Below are 22,638 nucleotides of genomic sequence, written 5' to 3'. Positions count from 1 at the left end.
CTTGCTGCATGGCAGCGTGGCAGGGAGAGACAGGCGGCATGGGAAATATTGCTGACACAGCTGTTATATTGTCAGCAATCAGCTGGAAATTTTTGTTCGAGGAAATGTATTCCGGCCTATGAAGGATGCCCTCGGCTTTAAGTTGGGTTATTAGAGGACTGAACATCTCATAATTTACTTTTTTTTCTAGTATGCTCAGTTATTGTTGGCAAAACCAGGTCTTTGCCGACAGTTCTGATAAAGCACACCTAACTTAAAGAAGCTCAAATCACAAATATTTTTATGGGCATCAATTTTGGTTTCACTTGTCCTTTTAAATAATAACTTTTAAAGAATACCAGTTATATTGAGACAAGTGTTTTGAATGCAAATCTTCTATCACATCCTTTTTAATGTGCTTTTTGATCAGATGCAGTTAACTCTTAATTGTAATTTGTTTTGTGGAGAAAGAAGTATATATACAAATATATACACATGAACACAGCTAGTTCATCTAGTGGTTCTGGGAGTGGGGAAATGAATGTTGTTTCCACCCTGCAATCAGACTTTAGCACTAACCCACTGGTTATGGCTCTCAAAAGGTGGAGAAAGTGGTAATTCAGTAAATATTACTACTGGGATGTAGCACGTCAGCCAGAAGGAATGCTTTTTCTCCCCTCCCTACACCCTGCTGCATTGGGTGCTACAGAAGGAAAGATGTTGATAAGTGTTAGAAAATGCCTGGGATGTTACGAGCTTAATTTGCACTCAGTGGTCAGGTGGGCTTTCTTTGGTCTATTAGACCCCTACCTGGAATATGAAAAGGTTTGTCAGGAGAATTTGAGACGTGTGCAGGGGATCCACAGCCCTGGGCAGAAGGGCCTTATAGGTGCCCCTCCTGCACAGATGCACCTAAGAAAGAAAAGCAATTTATAAAACGCTGTGGCTCTAACAAAGCAGCTGAGACTCAGCGTTCCCAGGAGGTCTGCAAGCAGACGAGGGCAAGACCTGGCTCGAACAGAAAATACCACTGCAGCTAATAGAGGGCTTTGTTGGGATGCCCCAGTTTCCAGGGCTGCCCTGAGGCCGTGGCAGCACTGGGGAATGAGTTGGTGGGTGAGTGACAGTGGCGGTGAGCTCCTGCCACAGTGTAGCCATGGAGCTGCTGCAGGTCTGCTCCATTGCTGTCATGTTCTCTGGGCATGGTCACTGCAGGGTTGGCAGGGAGTGATCTCCCGCTCCTCTCAGGTCTAATTTTTCCTCTCTCCAATAGGATAACCCTAAGTGGTAACATCCTGTATCTCCAAGGTACCCTTCATACCAAGGTAATCCTTAAAATAAATTCTAAATGAAAGCTGAAGGCACCACCCCACACTGTAAGTTGTGGCCACTGGACTTTGCAAGGGATGGAGGGGGGAAGAGTCAGATGTCAAGTCAAGGAGGTATCCAAAATTGTTGGCATTGGGAGTATCCTTGGTTTTGGAGTTAAGGGAACAGAGGGCTGAGAGGTGGGCTTGAAGCTGAGGAAAACTCTAGGTTGGGATGTGTTTGCCAGTAGAGGCTTTTCTGGGAAAGGAAAGCAAATGGAAAACAATGGAGAAATAAAACTGGAAGGAGCAGCTCATTACTCAAGGGACAGAGGTAGAAGTGGTTTGTAGGCAATCACAGGTGAGACAGGCAGGGGTAAGTTTTGGAACTGACCTGGGATGACGAAAAGAGCTAAAAATAGTGATTTAAGATCCCCTTTAGTGGAGGTGAGCCAGCACTGTGCCCAGAGAGCTGTAATGGAGGTTCCACATGAATGAGATTTTATTCAACATGCAGGAATAGAAATCTGGATAAGAGGGAGATTGTGGGATTTCTGAATGTTAGGCTGAAATTTCAGCAGGGATCCTATCACCTGCGAGGGCTCAGCCTCATCGGCACAATGTTTCTGTTGGCTGATGAAGGCAATCTAACACCGCATTTCCCACTTGGAGGATCCCTGCAGAGAAATTATCTCTGATGGAAAAATGTTCAGTGACACTGGCTTAGCTCGTACTGCTTTCATCCAGCCAGGCTGGGCTTTAAGATTTAGATACTATCGAAAAGGAAAAAGCAACCTAGAAAGGCCCAACTTAATATTAATTGTAGGAAGAAGGAATTGTTAAGCCTGGTTGGTCCTTGTGCTTGGCTTCATTCTCATTTTACACACTCTGCATCCTCTTTTCCTTGTTTCCCAGCTCTGTCCCATCTCATTCAACATGCTCGCAGGCTGGCCTGGGTCAGTTCTGCCATGATTTTGTTTTTCATTTAGACAAACACCACAGCATGGACTTGCCTCAGCCTGACAGAAGGGGACACATAATTTTCTGTTATGTTGTTATCAGAGTCCTGCACGCTTCAGCTGGCAAACAGATTGTCAAACATCCTTGAACAATATTTGCTCAGAGTGCAAGAGAGAAAAGAAATCTAATATCTGCTTTTAGATTCAGTTCCTTCTTTTATGCATTTTATTTGGTTTTCTTTGCACACACTTAAAATTTCGTTTCTATTAGACCATAATCAGCCTAAGTTGCTTAGTGAGATTTGTTATCCAGTGAGTGCTTGCTCATGTTTAAAATTTGGCTGGATTGAGAGCTGATTTTTCTCCTTATTTCCACCCCTTTCCTTCAGTGGTCCTAAATGGCAGCGAATAGTAGCTCCTCTTGGGGACAAACATCCCCATCCCCACCCAAAACAGCAGCCACCAGTGGGCTGCAAGCCATGTGTGGTGAATAAGTATCAGGTCAGTGTGCCCTGATAGGTACCAGTGTCTTGTAGGCTGCTCTTAGAGATGAGTCTCTTCAGTACAAGATGCACATTGCTATTACTGAAGACAAAATCCTAGCCAGGAAGCATAATTCACATTGCTGCCCCTGGAGCTGAAATGATGCATGTTGCTGAAATAAAGTTGCATCTCCCTTCTTTACAACCCGTTGTCTCATTGGAGTCTGTTTGACCAGGCATCTCGGTCTCTACGAGATTTCTGTGTGCTCTGCTCCAAAGAAGAGCTGCAGACAGTGGTGGTTTAACTGAATCAGTGTCACTGTTTTAGCTCAAATATGAAGTTTAATAAGGGAAAATAACAGCTTAATTTGGAAAGGCATCTTGTAGGCCAGGGGGACTGACCTTGTACAAGTGACTGCTGCCAAGAGGATTAGGGAGTTGTATGTTGTACTCAGAAATGTACTGTGGACATGCCAAGCTTGGCGCAGAAGATGGAAAGAGTGGTCCCTTCAGTCCAATACCTTGTCTGAACTTCAGACTTTGCAGAAGGAGATTCCTCAGGGAGTAACCTGGATCGAGAGAAGGGCTCATTCTTTTGCATTAGCCAGTAATTTCCTCATACAATAACACAGGAGGATCAAAGCCTTCCCCATCCTCCTCTTGTTTTACTGTAATCCTTGGCACATCTCGGCACCTCCCAGGAGTGTGTTGTGGACTGTGATGAACAATGTCCTCTGCAGGAGGAGAAGGTGTCGTGGTTTAACCCCAGCCAGCAACTAAGCACCACGCAGCCACTCACTCACTGCCCCCACCACCACCCAGTGGGATGTGGGAGAGAATCAGGAAAAAGAAGTAAAACTCGTGGGTTGAGATAAGAACAGTTTAATAGAACAGAAAAGAAGAAACTAATAAGGGTAATGATAACACTAATAAAATGACAATAGTAATAATAAAAGGATTGGAATATACAAGTGATGTACAATGCAATTTCTCACCACCTGCCAACCGACGCCCAGTTAGTCCCTGAGCAGTGATCCCACCACCCCCACTCCCCCCAGTTTATATACTGGACATGACGTCACATGGTATGGAATACCCCTTTGGCCAGTTTGGGTCAGCTGCCCTGGCTGTGTCCCCTCCCAACTTCTTGTGCCCCTCCAGCCTTCTCGCTGGCTGGGCATGAGAAGCTGAAAAATCCTTGACTTAGTCTAAACACTACTTAGCAACAACTGAAAACATCAGTGTGTTATCAACATTCTTCTCATACCTAACTCAAAAACATAGCACTGTACCAGCTACTGGAAAGAAAATTAACTCTATCCCAGCTGAAACCAGGACAGAAGGAAATAAGGTCATCAGATTGTCTGGTTAGGGTGGAGTTTTCCCCTGCCTGTCTGCACTAGTCTGTTCTTAGCATCCATACTGTAGTTCTGGATTTTCTCATCATCCATGGAAAGGCTTAAGCCTTTCCCAACACCATCTAAACACCTCAAGGAAAGGTAAGCAAATAGTTGCGATGCTTGTGGTTTCTTTTGTGCCCCAGAGATTTCCTGTAAAAGACACTGTTTTTTTCAGTAGACAAAGTCAGAAGTTGCTTACTGTTGGCTGACACGATTTCCAGCTGAGGCCTGGGCATGGAAATGTTGATACAGTGAAGGCAATGGCATTGCAGGAACCTATAGGCTCCTGCTGTCATCAGTGTTGTGAGGCATCTCCAAATAGCATCTCAGGTCTTGGGCAAATTGAACAGCTTTTGCTGCTGCCTTTTCCTGTCCATAAACTGGCTGACTCAGATTCCTAAATCAATTCTCTCTCTTTTTCTCTCTCTTCAAGCAAAGTCACATTTTTCTCTGCCTTGGAACAATCTCCGCAGCAGCTGATCAGAGCGGGCGAGCCGCTTGCCACTGCACCACTTACACTTGTAATGTCTATTTTGCTGAACAGCTCCAGGTTGGCATGCCAATGAACTCTGTCTCTCTGATCAGTGGTCAGTCAGGCTCTAGCTGCTTAAAAAAAAAAAAAGTCTGATATTTATTTGAAGGTTTAAACATTTCTAGACTTGCTTAGTGCAGACCACGAGGGTCTATCCCAGGTGACCTTCTTCCTCCTTTCCCATCTCAAGTCTGACCACCATACTAGAAAGTCTGTTATTTCCTTCAATTCAAAATTAGTTCAGTGTTATGCTCTGTTTTTTCTAGTATTCCCAGCCTGACAGATTTCTTCTCATTATAAATTATTCTGTCTGCTTCAGCTGCATGCTTTTTCTCATTTACATTTAATATAATGGAAGAAGAGTTGCTTTTGATGACATAAGTGAGCTAGATTTTGGGTTAGCATTATTATACAATGAGAGTTCTGGCTGGATAATGTAAAATATAAGGGATTTTGAGGTTTTTAGTACCTGTAAAGCACTGCAATGACTAGAAAAACTAATATGCTTCTTCCCTGCAAATTGATGAAACTTCTTGATGCATGCATGGAATGTGAAAGGCCCAAGGCTAATAACATTACAGGTCTCAACACATGTACTAAATGGTCTGCTGTAAAATATTTACAAAACAAAAACATTTGAACATATTTGACACTGAAGAGGAAGAAAATTAATAATCACTGTAGACTGGTAAGTTTAGTTTATGTTACCTGTGAGAGCTGTAAAATGAGGTTTCAGCTGTGTACTAGAAGCATACAGCAGCTCTTTAGCCCTGTATTGTAGTAGTAGTTTTATCCTATACTTAAAAGTAATACCTATAAGTATATAAGGGTCTCTGCTGTATTTCAGAATTGGATACAAACTGCTTGACTACTTTTTTTTTTCTCCTGGTTTTCTGTTATGCTTTTGAATCTTGCAGTCATATGAAGATACATTCACATTTAGCTAGACAGCAGGTATATTTTTTAAGATATGTTCATTGGACCAGGTCAAACATTCTCTCATCTCTCCTCTCTCTCCTCTTTTTTCACATGTTGAATATATGTATCTATTCTTTTTTTTCCTTATGAGAGACATGATTCTTTTGTTCAAGGTATCACATTTATGCTTTGCAGTTACATCAGGTACTTAATTTTATTGGGTGTATATGTTATAGAAAAGCAAGGAGATTACACACCTTAAAAATGTCTAAAGGATACAATTTACTTTTTTCACTTCTGTGCCATCCCATCTGCTTTTCTTTACTGGTTTCCAACTTCCTCAGATTCTGCTGATGTTCGTGGGGATCCACAACACCTTTGTTGGTAGCCAAAGCGGATCGGGTGCAGTTTAGGATTCCAGGCCAAAAGTACATTATGGAAATTCCCTATTCTGGCACAGCAGCACCTGGATGTTCCTCTGCGTTTGGTGCGTCTGGTTTGGACCAGTAATTCCCCTGGGCACGTAAATTTAGCACCTGACTGCATGCAAAATCACATGCCAAACCTGGGGAGGCAGGCATACACCTTCAATCTAAAATATATTGCTTTTCAGCACCACTATTCACTTTCTTGTAGGTTTTTTTTATGTCCTTATATTCCTCCACTTCACAAAAAAACCTCCATGCTTACATTGCAATGTGCTGGTCTGAACTAGCCATTAACAAGAATAATCTGAAAGCTGACAGATGTAAAGCTAGAAATCAGTGTTGAAGGTTTTTCCACCTTGGTTTTCTGTATTGTCGTCTTGTCATCAACCCCTCAGGTAAGAGTTTGAAACTACATCTCGGCCAAAGCTGATTGCATGAGAGCTGGTAGCCCTTAATGGTGCAGAGCCAAACAAGTTAAGTTAAACCTCCTTTTCTGATTTTTGGATGCCGTTCCTTCCTGCCATTCAGCTTTCTACTGTGACTTTTCAACTGAGATCACTAGCCATGGCAATGCCTCCAGCCCTGGAGTCTTAAGGCTGGAGATCTTTGCCATGTCCTTGAGATGCTGAGGCATATGAGTGCATATTCAACATCGCTACCAGCACCTCAGTGTCCTCCCTCAACAAAAAATTAGCCTCTGGGACATGGGTGAGGGATGCTTGCATGCCAGGACATCAGCGTGGACTTGATAGTGTACCGAGTTGCCTGTGTCCATAACTGCTGAAGTCTAGTATGAAAACAAGACATCCTTGAAAGTGTTACCCAGTTCATTTCAGCTTAAAATGCCCTGTATATTGCACAATTTGTTTATTTGTTATAAATCCGCTTCGCTGAAGCAAATGTGTTTTTCACAATATTAATGGCGCTCCCATTGTTAAAGCCATCCACAAAACATCAGATATCTATAAAACAAATTTAGACACTAGTGCTGTAGTTAAGCATTGTTTAGGCAGATCCCTGAGCCAACATGAATACAGCTATTAGAATTGAGCGTTAGAAAATATTGATGTTTCTACATAAGTAGTAAAGAGTTTTGAAAGGGACCTAAACAGTGTTTTATGGTTTGTCAGGGAAACTACTTTATTTCTGAAAGTAGCTGAATATTGATATTCTTTCAATGGAGTTTTGTCAGCTTCTTAGGATTGGCTTTTGTGAAAGATTTTTTTTCTGTTTAGCACAGGCTTGTTCCCTCCCTCCCTTCCATCTGTCATTCCAGGTGCAGAGAGCAAACCGCTGGCAAGTTTGGGGAGAGGGTTGACCTAATCTGAGCTCCAAAACAAGATTTGGCCGAGAGGCCAAGGCCGTGTCTGTCCTCTGATTTACAGGAGTGGTCTTGATAGCACATCCCCACTGAGGTGCACCAGCACTTGCTCAAAGGATGAGAAAAGAGCCTTTCTCAGCATTTCCCAATTTCTGCTGGTTTCAGTGGTCAGCTCTCTCCATAGTTCAGGCTGGTTTTCTGGTAGGAGCAAGAATAAATAGAATGAATAAATAAATAACATAGAAGCCAATTCAGTCAGAGACTGAGTGGAGCAAGTGCCCTGTAGAGAGAAATCACTTTGGTGGCTTTGGAGAAGGATTTGGTTTTTTGAATCAGGTTTAAAATAACCAGTGGGTTGTAGCAAGAGGAGAAAATAGATGGGTTTGGTGAAAGACAAAAGGTGAGCTTTTGCTGGCAGGTTTATCATTCTTCTTGCTCTAGAGGATGCTAAAAGTACAGTATGGATATAACATCTACTGTACAGATAGCAGGCCTTGCTTTCAGGTCTCCAATTCATGTCTGGGCCTGCAGTATGACCTCCATGCCAATGAAGTCAATCCTAACACGGGTTAGAGAAAGAAAGGTATAAGCAACCCTAACTCCACCTTTGATATTTTGTGTTTTATTCCCTCTCCTCTCTTTGATTTCAGCTGACCAGCCCACCCACAGAGTGTTTGCACTTAAAACGCTGGGCATTGGGACTGATTTGGAAGCCCAGCAATGGTACACAAAACTGGGAGGGACCCCAAATCCTGAGCCTCAGAGCAGCTGGGATCAAGGGATGGTGCACATGGTGTAAGGGGAGGTGCATAGAAAATGCAAAAAGCAGCCTTTGTGATTTTAATCTGCCAAACTAGACAGGAGGAAGCAGGGCCAGGTGGCTTTCCACCCACCTCTTCCCCCACACCTTTTGCACATGCACATGCTGCGGCACCAGGGAGCTGATTTCTTGTAGTTCCAGTTGGTTGTCTCCTTGGGTTCTGTTGTACTGTGCCTTCTTTCCCAAGATAACAGCACAACACAATCAGGTTTTAAATATTAATACAGAGATCACAGGAGTGTAGCTTGGAAGCACCGAATCACTGAGAATTGAAAAGTCTAACCTGTCCTTTTGAAAGCTGCCCAATTTCTTTTTTATTTTACAGCATTTGAACCATTTCACAAATTGGAAAGCAACTATCCAGCCATTTCACAGGCAGATTATGATATGTTTAAAAGAGTTCAAGGCATTTATCTGAATGCAATTGGCCATCTTGCTGACTAACATCTAGATTGGAGATATTACACATGCAGATGAACAGTGACTATTTGAAGATGATAGTTTTCTCTTATTAAAGTTGTGTTTGTAGCTTGCAACTGAAGTAATGTTTCAGATAGTGGTATAAGCTGACTGCCTTTGGCCCTTGGAAGGACTTGTGTTGATCGGATAGATCAGAAAATGCTAGGGCGTGAATAGTCATTTTACGACTCCTGCACTCGCTTTTATTCATCGCAAATGCAGAGGTGGAGAACTGCTGGAGAAGGACTGGCTCCATCTGGCACTGCCTCTGCAGAGCACATGCAAGTTTTTCACTTAAAGATGCAGAAGCACAGGCAAAAGGCAAGAAACACACATTAGATGAGACTACATCCGTTGCCAAGCGGTCGGGAAAGATTGTTTTTTCCCTCTTAGCAGCTATGCGTGTGCTTGTTCTGCATACAAACTAAAAGGTATGTTTCAGCTTGCATGGATAAAACATATATGTCATTTAATTAAAAGGTAACAAAAAAAACCCCAACAAACCCCAAACCTGGCAATCTCAGCCTCCAGTAAATCTCTTGAAGCTGTAAGTGTAGTGCTGACATGTCTGCACTCTAAAATGGTCTGAATGAAAAACTGACAGCACCTGTTATTGAAATCAAAAGTGATTTCTCTAACAATGGGATACTGGGGAATTCCTACCGGGCTTCTCTTTAATAGAGTTTGAAGGATTCAGGTTGGAAGATAGTGTATAAGATCTGCACCACTGGCTCTGATGGATGTGAATCACACCAGGGGACAGAGATTGTTTAGGAGGTTAGAAGTTCACTCCATACATTCAGTAATAATGCAGTTAGTGTGCCCTTAAAATGAGGTTGTATGGGGTTTTTTTAACCCCTGTGTGAAATAACATGTAGATTGAAAAAAAATAGTAGTCAGATTTTATATGTTCAAATCCAGAAATTCAAAGTAACTGCAACCACATCTAACAGCATTTTTGAGAACTAGAGCGATTCGAAGCTAGATTGCCTAAAAATAGCTCTTGAACTGAACTCTCAAACCTATTAGATTAGTCCATTTATAATAAATCCTGATCTACTGTCTATTAGATCAGCTCTTCTGTAATCTTTTCCTGTTTACCAGGCCTCCTATAGACATAGTTAATCTGCATTTCTAAAAGCATTACAGCATGATGTTGAAAAAAAGGCTCAATTTTTATGTCTTGTGCACGATGGTCCAGTTAAATTTCTGCCTAAACATTCAGAATCAGTTGCAAAGTCTGGAAAGAGCAATATGGCATTAATACCCTTGTTGGATGGGTACCAAAGGGTACGAGAGGTTCACAAAGGTGGGTTTGGCAGAGGTCCTGGGTGGGAAAACAGAGCTAAGACTTTAGGAACTGTCTTCTGATAGAAGAGGACCATTGTGAAGACAACATCTGATGCTCATGTGCTGTACCACTTAATTTCCTGTTATTGCTAGATATGCCGATGTGCTGTAACCCTGTGCCAATGACAGTTAAAACATTGTCTGATGTCTCTGAAGTTACACATTTTAAGTGGGATCCAGTAATTTCTTGGAGAAGAATGGGTCAGAGAGGAAAAGAAGAAAGGAAAAATGTAGCTTCTTTTATGCAAATGACAACTAAATTGGGGACCTGACACTTAAGAGCTGCGGGGAGCCAGAAAAAGTGTTAAGCACTCACACACACACAAAAAGTCTCACAAAAGCATAAAAGTTGACATTTCACCAAAAAACAGCCAAGCTGCTGTTTGGGTTCTTATTTTTGCAGGCAAAACCTGGAAGTTTGCAATAATAGCTACAATGGTTTTGACAAAACGACCTTTCTGTAGCAATCCAGCATGTGTAATGAACAGGATCATTGTCAAAAAGGTAAAGTTTTGATTCAAAAGGGCTTTGGTGCACTTATTTTTTGCCTGTTGGAAATTAGCCCCATGTGGTGGCTGCTTTGAATGTATTGTCTTGCTGAGAGTTGCGGTGCAGTGAGGAAGGAAGAGCTGGGGCAGATTGACTGGACTGGAGCCTGTTGTGATGATTTTGCACACTTCAGCTCTCATTCTTTGTTGTTTAGTGTTAAATGCTCAAACTGAGATTCAGAGGAAAAAACCCAGCGTGTTAAGTGATTCCAGCTTGAAGTGCATTGAAACAGCTGAGTTTGCACCATGTCTTGGACCACAGCTGTAGGTTTCCCCTAGTACAGGGAACTCAACATCTGGCCCATATCCATCACAGCATCTGCCCAGGCCCAGCAGAGTAGTCACATGTGGGCAGAGTAGCCTCGGGCAGAAAAACTGATCCCCTACTGGAAAAGGTAGACAAAAAAATTGAGAAAGGGTTTTTCCACTTGGCAGCAGTCCACAAGGAAATGGATCTTTCTTCTCTCAGATACAGCATCCTCATCCTCTGCTATTTCAGACATTAGGTAAGAGGAAGGAAAAAGAAGAGCTGTGTATCTATGTATCATAGTTCATATCACTTTTTTGGGGTGCAGGACTACATGCAGTTGTGTTCTTGAGGACAACGTGCTGTGCTGAACACTGGGGCCATCGCATATCTAATCTTTTCTTCCCACCAATGGTTTTGCAATTCTTATGTCAGTCTCAGTCAATAAAGCTCCAACAACAAAAAACACAACCCCAACCCCTCCAAAAGCAGCGTGTGAACTTTTATGTTCAAACACGATTTTGGCTCAGCCTCCCCAAATAATGGCATGTGTGAGCACAGGGGAGGGCTGTTCAAATGTTTGATGTGAGGCCTGCTTGGCCTTTGCCTGCAGTAAAAATAAATTGTAGTTACTCTCAAACATGTGGAAGGAGCTGTAGATAATTTAGGGGCTAATCTCACCTTGTTGATTCTCTGGCCCGCAGCTCCTGGGTGGCACCAGCATGTGGCTTTTGGCCTTGCAGCAGGCATCCGACTCGAGATGGTGTTGCAGGGTGACATCTTTTGTGGTGTGGACTCAGTATAATGTTGCAATCCACCACTGTATTAATGACTGGGTTAATGGATAACTGCTTATGCACCTCTTAGGGGTGGTACCAGGTGTGCAAGGCTCAACCTAGGTGCTCCTTGACTTCAGTCATCCTTTTCTGTCACCTTACAGGGAGCTCGGTGAAAAGCCACCCAAAAAAAAAAAGGCAAAAGAAAATGGGAATATATTTATTTTCAAATAATATTTTTTTCCTAGGGAGTTTCAGAAAATGTTCTGAAATGTGTTTGAAAATGCCTGTAGAAAACTAATTCCCATCAGATGCATTAATGTGACAGGGAAGAGAAAAACAGCTGTGATATAATCCTCCAACTGTATTAGATTTGGGGGTTTTTGTGCTGCTTCTTTCAAGATGTGCCTAAACCTTTGTATTTGCTATGTAAATACAACTTGCACCATCTTTCAGTAGAATAAAAAATAATAAAAGGGGATGCTGTAAGCAAAGGATGTGGTTGCCAAATATGAAGAAGGCAAAACTAGCAGAGAGGGAGGGACCTTCAGGTTTTGTGGGTTTTGCAGCCTTTCAGAAACCAGCAATGCTCCGTTTGTCTTAGCATGGCAGCGACATGCGTAAAGGATTGTGGTCACAGCCCAGAGGTGCTCAAGAGGGCATTTGGATTGCTGTATCCTCCTGAAGATGTTGAACCCCTCGGATGAGTTGTACCTCAGTTGCTCGAGCATTGCACCAGCCGCAGCGCAGGGAGCAGGCCCGAGCTCTTGGCTGCCGCTGCCCCGGCGTGTCTGCTTGAGCATTGGGCTCGGGAACGCAAAACTCGCCAGAGGGTGAAGTCATCACGGCTTGCTTGGACCTTGTGCACGACACTTGGAGTTCCAATTACGTGAGCGAACGCTGGCATGTAGCACATAGCCATCAGGCTAAACCTTTGGATCGCAACCCCCAGGGGAGAGCTTGACGGATGTCTTCCGTCGTCTGTTACCTAGCAAAAGCCAGCGAACCTCACTCAGGAAAGCTTGTCTGCAATTTCTGCTCGAGGGGCACCCAGTTATCTTCATTCACGGGACGGAAAATTCATGACATCTCTTAAAAAGTATTTTCAGTTATTGAGTACGCCGGGTCAGAGGCTGGATACTTAGGTGCCAGAAGAAGAAAATGGGAGAAAAGGTAGCTTACTCATTGATCGCAAGTAGCCTTGCTTGCAATCAAAGCTGCTTTTGTGATAGGAAAACACTAGTCAGAGTCAGCTGGAAAAGCAGCCTCCCATGTCTGGGAGCACCAGGAAGAGGTGAGCAGAGCAGAAGGTAAGATGACATGTGTGCTGGATTTCCCTGGTGGCAGATGCGAAGCACTGGTCTTAGGCCAGTCGAGTGCTTATCATGTTAGGCCAGGAAAAGGGAAAAGATGGAAATGGGGCGGGGGGGAGAGGGGTGTGTGCGCAGAAAGACAGATCCTTATTTATTTAAGATTTTTCCCTATGAGCAAATCCCTCCCCTGATTTTCCTTACACCAAGCAAATTTCCTCCTCCAGAGACCTGAGCTCTGTGTAAGGGTCAGAAAATAAAAGGAAGAAGGGAAACAACTAACAATTTCTTTTTCTTGCTAGTCAATATTCTGGGAGTAGAGAGAGGCTCCTCTGGGAGTTGCAATTACTCCCCTGTGGACGCTGGAAATGTTTTGGGGTTTTTTTATAGCTGCAGCTCTAGTCTGAATGATGGCAAAACTTAGTCTTCTGCTATTAGTGCTAGCTCTCTAGATAGAGCAGGGAAGAAAGTAGTGAAGTATCACTTTGGGGTGGTTTTGGGGAAGAGCTGTTTCCACAGCCGCAGTTTGCTTGCTTGGAAGCACTGTGAAAATACTTATCCCAGCACTGTGCTTTGTGGAATCAAAGTCTGCAGAGTCTTGGATTTGAAGCCTAGGAGTAAAAACTGAGTCTTGCCCAAAAGCTGTCTTTAAACTCTTGATATGGCAATGCATGGTAAAAATAAGCAGTAAGAGTAAAATAATCAAGATTATACATTTCTAGTTGTAATAATGTTGATGATTTTTAAAGGTTAGTGCTTGTCTATGAGCAAAGATTGTTTGCTCATTACGAAGTATTATCTGAAGAATACTTCTGTTAAAGAGATGCTGCAATGCTGCTTTTTCCCGAGTTAAAAATTCACAGTTTATTGGCAGCCTGAGTTAATCTGGAGGTTTGATCTCTATTCTGTGCTGTAGGATTTAGGTAATTTTGCACAGGTTGCAGTCTCTTTGTGGTTTTGCTTGGATTTGAGAATCATTTATATGTAAATGATCCTGATCTCTTGTTCTTTCCCTTCTTACCAATTAACTTTGTTTTAAAGCACACAGTTGTGTGAGCAAAATTGGCAAGCAGTGCTGCCTGGAGCTGGTGAAACTGGGTGGTGTTAGCATGGTGAACATGTTTGCTGGAGCTCATTACCAAATTGACTTGTTGAATAATCAGACCTTTGAACTGAGTTCAGTGGTATACCATCCATCTCACTCCGCTAGGCCACTTCGAAGCAGCTCTTTTATGTCTTCTTATAATTTGTCCTATGTAAATGGTGGAGGTGTTTATTTTTAAAAGCAGCAAGAAAGTCCAATTGAACAAGAAAAAAGTTGGAAGAACAAGCCCTCAAAGAGATTTCGACACTAGTGCCAAGAGGTTTATGAAAGATAAAACAACTCATTATTTTATGGCTAAAGGAAAATGCCATTAAATCCCTCATGCCTAGCTGCTACAGAAAACTTGCCAGAGCTATTCCAGAAACAACACGCCATGAGATATTCAATGATTGTCAGTGAAAACTAGGCTCAAAAATGCAGTACCCCTGCTTGCAGATCAAGGGGAGCTCCTCGGTGCTCAGTATATGTTTCTATATGCTCACAAATGACTGTGAGAATGATTTTAAGGGGGTTGCTAGTTTTGGCTTTGAAACTGCATCCACTGTATCTACTTGGTACCTCTGCACCTGTAGTGCACAGCATAGGTCATTTTGCAAATGGAAAATGACTTGTTACAGCGTGAGTAAATGGGAAAATTTCTGCAGGTTGTTATCTACAGGGCTAATCATTATTATGAAGAAATAAAACATGTACTCATGGCAAGACCTGCTGTAGTAAAAATAGATAACATTTGCCAAAGTTCTCTACAAATTTTAATCCTCCCTGTAACTTCGGATGGAAATCGTTGCTTGGTGATCTAGCACAGCTTTGAGCAGAAACTAGAAGAAATCTGTCAATGTCTGCAGGATTTTGCATTGTATTTTTTGGAGTTCATTCAGACTCAGGGCTCAGAGTGGAAGGGAGGTAGCATAAGAAGGGTGGAAAATCTGATCAATGAGCTCGGGAGACCTGATTTCAGATCACTGTCCTGGTGCTCAGGTGGTTTAGTGCCTGTTTCACTATTGCTCACCTTTTTTGGGGTGGTGGGAGAAGATAATCACGTTTTCTGAGTAGAGCTGGGATTTTTAAACTGAACATTTTCTTGAAAAATACTGTTCCCTCAGAAAATTATGTTTATGATGCTGCTGAGTTTTAAAGTTTGTGGAGAGGTTGTCTCAGGCTTGGAGTAAAATTACCTAAAACCAGAGCATGTGCTTCAACTGCCATGTTATTGATTACTCTGGGACAGGAGGATTGCTCACAGCACCATGGGCTTAATTTACTTAAATAACAAAAAAAACCTTTCAGAATGGAAAAACTCCTATTTTACACTAAAGGCAGGCATCTCTATGCTTGAAGTAGGTTGACTTGAATGAACTCCAGTGACATCAATATCATTATAAATTAATAACTAACACTGCACAAATAGTGAGCATGGTCTGCTTCACTGGACCCAGAAGAGAGGACAGTCTCTGCTCTCAGGAGCTTGCAGGCTGAGCCTGCTCACACAGCTGGATAGTTAAGAGGATGCTTCTTGGGGTGACAGGTTATTTAGCATTTAATTTTAATTTCTGGCTAGGCTAGAGTTCACACATGGCTGTCTGTAATGTAGAAACTCCAATTTGTGTTGCTGGACATGGAGCAGCTGTGACTCTGAAGGATTTTTGGATGCTGGAAGAGGTGGGATGGTAGGGAGATGTTGTGGCATGGGAATTAAAGAGAGAATGGTATCAGACAAGGATCAGACAAGCCTATTCATATGGCCTTCTTACCTGCCTTTGTCAGACAGCCCCTGTGTTTTCCTTGGCAGGGATTGAGGGGGCAATTGTGAATATCTGGCATTTCACTGGAGTAAAAGTGTTATGTTGAGGAAGCAGGAGGGTGCTTATCTTTGGGAGAGGCAAAGGAGGTAGGAGAATCAGGCTTCTTCACAAGCTGCATATGTCACGGCACAGCAGGGGCAATGGAGGAGCAATTGGAGGCAGCCTGCCTCGGTTTCCCCACCTGAGATTTCAGGCCATAAAGAAATCCACATGAAGTTCCAGTCTGTGCAAGCACCTTGGTCTAAATAGGAGGCGAAATAAGGTAATTATAGGGTGGGTGTCCCTCGATATTCACCACACGGAGTACTTAGCACAGCTATTGTAGGATGCGGCATGGGTTAACGCATTTCTAAAAGCAGGTTCCCCACCTCTTGCTGCTCAACTGCTCATTGCAGGTTTTAAATGAAATAGCCCGTTGAGCATTAAACTCTCGAGGGTTTGGCTGGGCCAATGTGCACCTTTGCATCTGCTACATGGCTTGCAGCTTGAGGGGCCAAGCGCTGCTGTTGGGACGAAGCAGCAAGGCATGAACCTGAGAGAAAATGAACAGCTTCGTCCAGAGAACAGCCTTGCGTTCATCCCTCTGTGCACTGCTGTTTTGGGGATGGATTTGTGGTGTGGGTCTGTGGGTTTTTTTATCACACCATGGAAAATGTTTTTCTGTCCAAACCAGCTGGGTCTTCAGCAACACTAAAAAATTAAAAGCACTTCTGTGCTAGGTGTTCCCTAAAATATGGAAAACAAGATTTTTACATTAAAATGCCAGGAAGAAAAATGGTGAGGGCATAAAATGCTGCTTTATTTTCATCAGATGCTAGTGCTTTTGGAAAATCGGTTGTGCTCCAGCAGTCATTACCCCCGTGTGTGCTTCTCTCGCTGTGTGCTCCAGCTTTTCTCTGAAAGGTGACTGTGCAGCAAGTCTTGCATTAGCTGTAGCTCCAACTACACCCTGCAGGCCACTGCAGTCAGCAGAGGGGACATCCTCGGGACCTAGGCTTGAATCCCTTTTTTCCTTCCTCTCTTTAATCAGCTCTGCCTTTGTTTCAGGAGTATCGACATCGGGGGCTCTGGGCCCAGGGAGCACCACCGCCAGCACCACGCCACGGGTGGCCACCAGCAGCACCAGCCGCCCCACCACCACCTCGGCCTCGGGCAGGAGGAACAGGAGCACCAGCACACCGTCACCCATGGCTGATGTCCCAGATGAAATGACCACGCACCTCCCACCTGCCTCTTCCCAGCTGCCGCCGGCCAACGCAGAGAGCTGTGACCCCATGGAAGCCCGTGATATTATGTGGTCTCGGACTCGGCAGGGCCAGGTGGCGAAGCAGCCATGTCCCATGGGCTCGATAGGTGAGTCGAGGGGCGGGAGGACGTGGCGAGCCGTCTCCGTTTGCCTATGGGACATTGTGAGTGTGCAACCAGGTTGCCCACAGACCCCTGTGGCACACGTGCTTCCATCAGCGGAGCGTGCTCATGCCTTCTGTCAGCTCCGCGTTGCCTTGGTGAGGCATGGCAAGCAGCTGGCTGGGGCCAAAGCCTCAGTATGCAGAGCACGTTGTGCAGGATCTTTGGCATCCCAAGCTCTGGCCAAAGGAGAGTACAAGCTAATGACCTTGTGGGGTTGAGCCTGATGTGCTATAAGAGCCTCTGCCTCCAGAAGTTATGTATGATGTGCCTGTTATCCCTGGTTTTGCCTGTATTTGTAGCCCCTGGGCTCATTGATGGATGTGTTGATGGCTGATGTTTTGCTTGTTTGCGGGGGGAGGGGGGTGCAGAAATCAACAGAACTTATATTTTGAAGCTCTGTGCTGCACTGTTTGCATTTCAAAGGCCATAGCCAGCATTTCAGTGCACAGGTATTCTCTGATTGCACTCCTGAACCAGGATGAGTGATTTTTTCAAACTGCAGCCAGCATCCAGTGTGATCAGCAGGGAAAGCAGGGGGGAAAACAAAGCCAAATATTTCAAAATTGTTTATTGCTTATTGGATTTTGCACCTTTTCTTCTACTCTTCCCCCCAGTTGCTTTCTTCCAAAAGGTTGCTTTTGGAAATTTTCTGTCCAAATTAAAACACGGTCAAATGAAGAATGGGTTTTGGCATATGGTTCAGTTTGCTGCATTTTAACAAATGTAGTTTTCTAAAAGTATTAATTTTTCAAGCTAGACTTCATGTCCAGCCCTGAGAACCTGCTTGCCAAGAAGAAATCGTAAGGTGGAGGAAATTGCCTGAAAATGAGGGCTGGAGGGATCTGGCTTGCAGAGGAGACTCTCTGTTAATTCTCTGCTCCATTGCCCTGGAGAGCCATTCACACCTGTGTTTACGAATACTGACTCTCTTGAATTTGGTGAGGTCAGACTGACAAAATACATGTTAAAGTATGAGGGGCATGGAAAGACGTCAGTGGTGAGAATAGGTAAAGAACATTTTTGCTGTCTTTCCCAGCCCCACTTGGTAAAATTAATGCAAAAAGTATCATGTGGTTCCCAGAGAGGGGAAAGGATAGTCTGAACTGAAGCTGTGAAAAGGAAAGAAAAGATAAAAAAGGAAAATGAAGGCTGGATGCAGGGAGCCCGTTTCCAAGCACAAGAGCTAAGGACTAGATGAAAATAGCTAAGGGGGGAAAAAAAATCCCAAAACTTGATAGGGGGATATTGATAGGGGATGGCAATAATCCTTTCTCACCTCTAATTTCAGTGATTCATGCGACTTGTTAAAAGCTGTGGTATATTAGCAGTGGGCCTCTTCCAACTCCCTTTGAAGGCATGAGCAAACTCACTGGTTTTAATCGGCGCTACCATGAGACCTAGCCTGTAATTCACTCCTCTGCTGAAAAGTTGGGCTCTTCAGGGCAGAGCACTTTATAGGATGCAAAGTCTTTAGTGTACTGGCTTTCTTGCTTTTTAAAGATCTTTAACTGCACCGTTTCAGATGCATTTCTCTTTGTCTGGAAGGGCCTGAGGCACTTTGCTGTCTTTTGCAGCAGGGATCTGGGCAGCCCTTGCCAAACAAAACTTTCCTCTAAAGCACCTCTCAACCGTTGGGGGTGGACAGTAAAGCCCAGCATTACATCTCGGCCTTTGAAGCATTTAAACTTTTGTGTGTTTCCACCTGTCGTGGTTTTAGCCCAGCCGGTAACAAAGAACCACGCGGCCGCTCGCTCACTCCTCCCGCCCCCCTCCGGTGGGATGGGGGGAAGACGGAGGAGAGAAAAGAAAAAAAAAAAAAACCTGGAACCTCGAGGGTTGAGATAAAGGCAGTTTACTGGGACAACACAAAGGAATTACAACAACAACAACGGTACTAATGAACGAGTATACAAAAAGAGTGATGCACAGTGCAACTGCTCACCACCCGGGACCCGAGGCTCCGCCACTTCCCCCACCGAAAGAAGGATCCACCCCCCCGGCCCGCTCCCTATATATATACTGAGCATGATGGCACATGGTATGGAATAGCTCCTTGGCTCGTTCAGGTCAGCTGCCCCGGCTATGCCCCCCACCTCCCAGGTTCCTGTAAAAATTAACTCTATCCCAGCTGAACCCAGGACATTATCCACCCCTTATTCTATACCATCTACATCATGCCCAGATCTTACATTTTCCAATCAACCACTACCACTTTCCTTGTCTTATATATATATATATGAACTTGTTCTTCTCCCCCCTGCACACACACACACACACACAAATGGTATTCCTTTAGCCTATGGGCTATTCCTCTAATGTGTCCATCAATTTATTTAGTCCATGACTTTGGGACTCCATCTGTTGTAACAGTTCTTCAGGATAAGAGAGATGGTGTGAGACGTTGGGTTGTTGCATGCTGCCTCTGGAACTTGTGGCTAGTACATTTGGTGCAACTCACGCCCTTGGTCTGCAGGTCGAAGATGTTGATCTTGAGGAAATTGCTGGGTGCCAGTTCAAGTTCTATTGCTGTTGTACTTGGCTCAGTTTTAAAGTCCATGCTGCAGTCATTTGGGTAATTCTTACAGTAATACCCTTGATATGGCATATAGACATTATAGTTACAATGACATGCATTGGCAGGTTATTTAGCAGTTAAATATTATACAGCCCAATTCACTGGCTATTCTCTCCCAAAATCAAATCTCCGTGAGGTACACATCGAACTTCTCCATCCTTCTGCATCACCCACCAGGTGTACCCAGGTCCCTGAGCAAAAACAACTCCTTGAATGGGTTTGCCTCTGCTTGAGGGAGGACTAACCCAGACTGTCTTTCCTAACATACTCCTCATGCGCACTACAGGGACTTTATCCCCTTCTATAGTACGTGGAAGTCTTGGTTGGGCAGGGCCAGCCCGATTGGCGGATCCTCTAGTATTAACTAACCAGGTGGCTTTTGTTAAATGTGTATCTGTGTATCCCAATGTTTGAAAGTTCCACCCCCCATCGCTTTCAGTGTAGTTTTCAGCAGTCCATTGTATCGTTCAATTTTTCCAGAGGCCGGTGCGTGATAAGGGATGTGATATACCCACTCAATGCCATGTTCTTTGGCCCAGGTGTCTACGAGGTTGTTTCGGAAATGAGTCCCGTTGCCCGACTCAATTCTTTCTGGGGTGCCGTGTTGCCATAAAATTTTCTCTTCAAGGCCCAGGATAGTGTTCTGGGCAGTGGCATGGGACACAGGGTATGTTTCCAGCCATCCAGTGGTTGCTTCCACCATTGTAAGCACATGGCACTTGCCTTGGCGTGTTCGTGGGAGTGTGATATAGTCAATCTGCCACGCCTCCCACTGTTTATATTTCAGCCATTGCCCCCCATGCGACAGGGGGTTTTGTCGCTTGGCTTGCTTAATTGCAGCACATGTTTCACATTCGTGGATGACCTGTGCAATAGTGTCCATGGTCAAGTCCGCCCCTCGATCTCGAGCCCATCTATATGTTGCATCTCTCCCCTGATGGCCTGAGGTATCGTGGGCCCACTGAGCCATAAATAGCTCACCCCTACGTTGCCAGTCCAGGTCCACCTGAGACACTTCAATCTTGGCGACCTGATCTGCCTGCTGATTGTTTTGATGTTCTTCAGTGGCGCTACTCTTGGGTACATGAGCATCTACGTGACGTACTTTTACTACTAGCTTCTCTATCCGAACAGCGATATCTTGCCACAGTGCGGCAGCCCAAATGGGTTTACCTCTGCGTTGCCAGTTGCCCTTCTTCCATTGCTGTAACCACCCCCATAAGGCATTTGCCACCATCCATGAGTCAGTATAGAGATAGAGCACTGGCCACTTTTCTCTTTCAGCAATGTCTAAAGCTAGCTGGATGGCTTTCACCTCTGCAAACTGACTTGATTCACCTTCTCCTTCAGCAGTTTCTGCGACTAGTCGTGTAGGACTCCATACAGCAGCCTTCCACCTCCGATGTTTTCCCACGATGCGACAGGACCCATCAGTGAACAGGGCATATTGCCTCTCATTTTCTGGCAGTTTATTATACAGTGGGGCCTCTTCAGCCCGTGTCACCTCCTCCTCTGGCGACATTCCAAAATCTTTGTCTTCTGGCCAGTCTGTGATCACTTCTAAAATTCCTGGGCGACTGGAGTTTCCTATGCGAGCCCGTTGTGTGATCAGTGCAATCCACTTACTCCACGTGGCATCAGTCGCGTGATGTGTAGAGGAAACTTTCCCTTTGAACATCCAGCCCAGCACTGGCAGTCGGGGTGCTAAGAAGAGCTGTGTTTCAGTACCAACCACTTCTGAAGTGGCTCGAACTCCTTCATATGCTGCCAATATCTCTTTTTCAGTTGGAGTATAGCGAGCTTCGGATCCTCGATATCCCCGACTCCAAAACCCCAGGGGTTGGCCTCGGGTCTCTCCAGGTGCTTTCTGCCAAAGGCTCCAGGTAGGGCCATTCTCCCCAGCTGCAGTGTAGAGCACATTTTTAACATCTTGTCCTGTCCGGACTGGCCCAAGAGCTACTGCATGAACAATCTCCCGCTTAATTTGCTCAAAAGCTTGTCGTTGCTCAGGCCCCCATTTAAAATCGTTCTTCTTCCGGGTAACTTGGTAGAGAGGACTTACAATTTGACTGTAATTTGGAATATGCATTCTCCAAAAACCCACAACACCTAAGAAAGCCTGTGTTTCCTTTTTATTGGTCGGTGAGGACATAGCTGCTATCTTGTTGATCACGTCCGCAGGGATCTGATGACGCCCATCTTGCCATTTTACTCCTAAGAACTGGATCTCCTGCGCAGGTCCCTTGACCTTACTTTCTTTTATGGCAAAACCAGCCTTCAAAAGGATTTGGATTATTTTCTTCCCTTTCTCAAAAACTTCTTCTGCTGTGTTGCCCCATACAATCATGTCATCAATATATTGCAGGTGCTCTGGAGCTTCACCTTTTTCTAGTGCAGTCTGGATCAGTCCATGGCAAATAGTGGGGCTGTGTTTCCACCCCTGGGGCAGTTGATTCCAGGTGTACTGGACGCCCCTCCAAGTGAAAGCAAACTGTGGCCTGCACTCAGCTGCCAAAGGAATGGAGAAGAATGCATTAGCAATGTCAATTGTGGCATACCACTTAGCTGCCTTTGATTCCAGTTCATATTGAAGCTCTAACATATCTGGCACAGCAGCGCTCAGCGGTGGCGTGACTTCATTCAGCCCACGATAATCTACTGTTAGTCTCCATTCCCCATTAGATTTCCTCACGGGCCATATGGGACTATTAAAGGGTGAGCGAGTCTTGCTGATCACTCCTTGGCTCTCCAGTTGGCCAATCAGCTTATGGATGGGGATCAGGGAGTCTCGGTTGGTGCGATACTGCCGCCGGTGCACCGTCGTGGTGGCAACTGGCACCTGTTGCTCTTCAACCTTCAGCAACCCCACAACCGAAGGGTCTTGGGAGAGACCAGGTAGGGTAGACAGCT

General features: G+C 44.5%; 1 protein-coding gene across 1 annotated transcript in view; it reads left to right on the top strand.

The window, feature by feature from the left end:
- Window positions 1-22,638, top strand: part of ADGRL3 (adhesion G protein-coupled receptor L3) — a 338,557-nt gene that overhangs the window by 213,916 nt on the left and 102,003 nt on the right. The window contains exon 7 of the mRNA XM_075033579.1: window positions 16,791-17,096. Coding sequence (XP_074889680.1) covers window positions 16,791-17,096 — 306 coding nt within the window. The remainder of the gene's footprint in view (window positions 1-16,790; window positions 17,097-22,638) is intronic.

The sequence above is a fragment of the Buteo buteo genome, chromosome 1 (assembly GCF_964188355.1).
Source record: "Buteo buteo chromosome 1, bButBut1.hap1.1, whole genome shotgun sequence".
NCBI classification, from domain to species: Eukaryota; Metazoa; Chordata; class Aves; order Accipitriformes; family Accipitridae; genus Buteo; species Buteo buteo.
The sequence above is the reverse complement of the archived record's forward strand: the minus strand, read 5'-3'. Positions and strand labels throughout refer to the sequence as shown.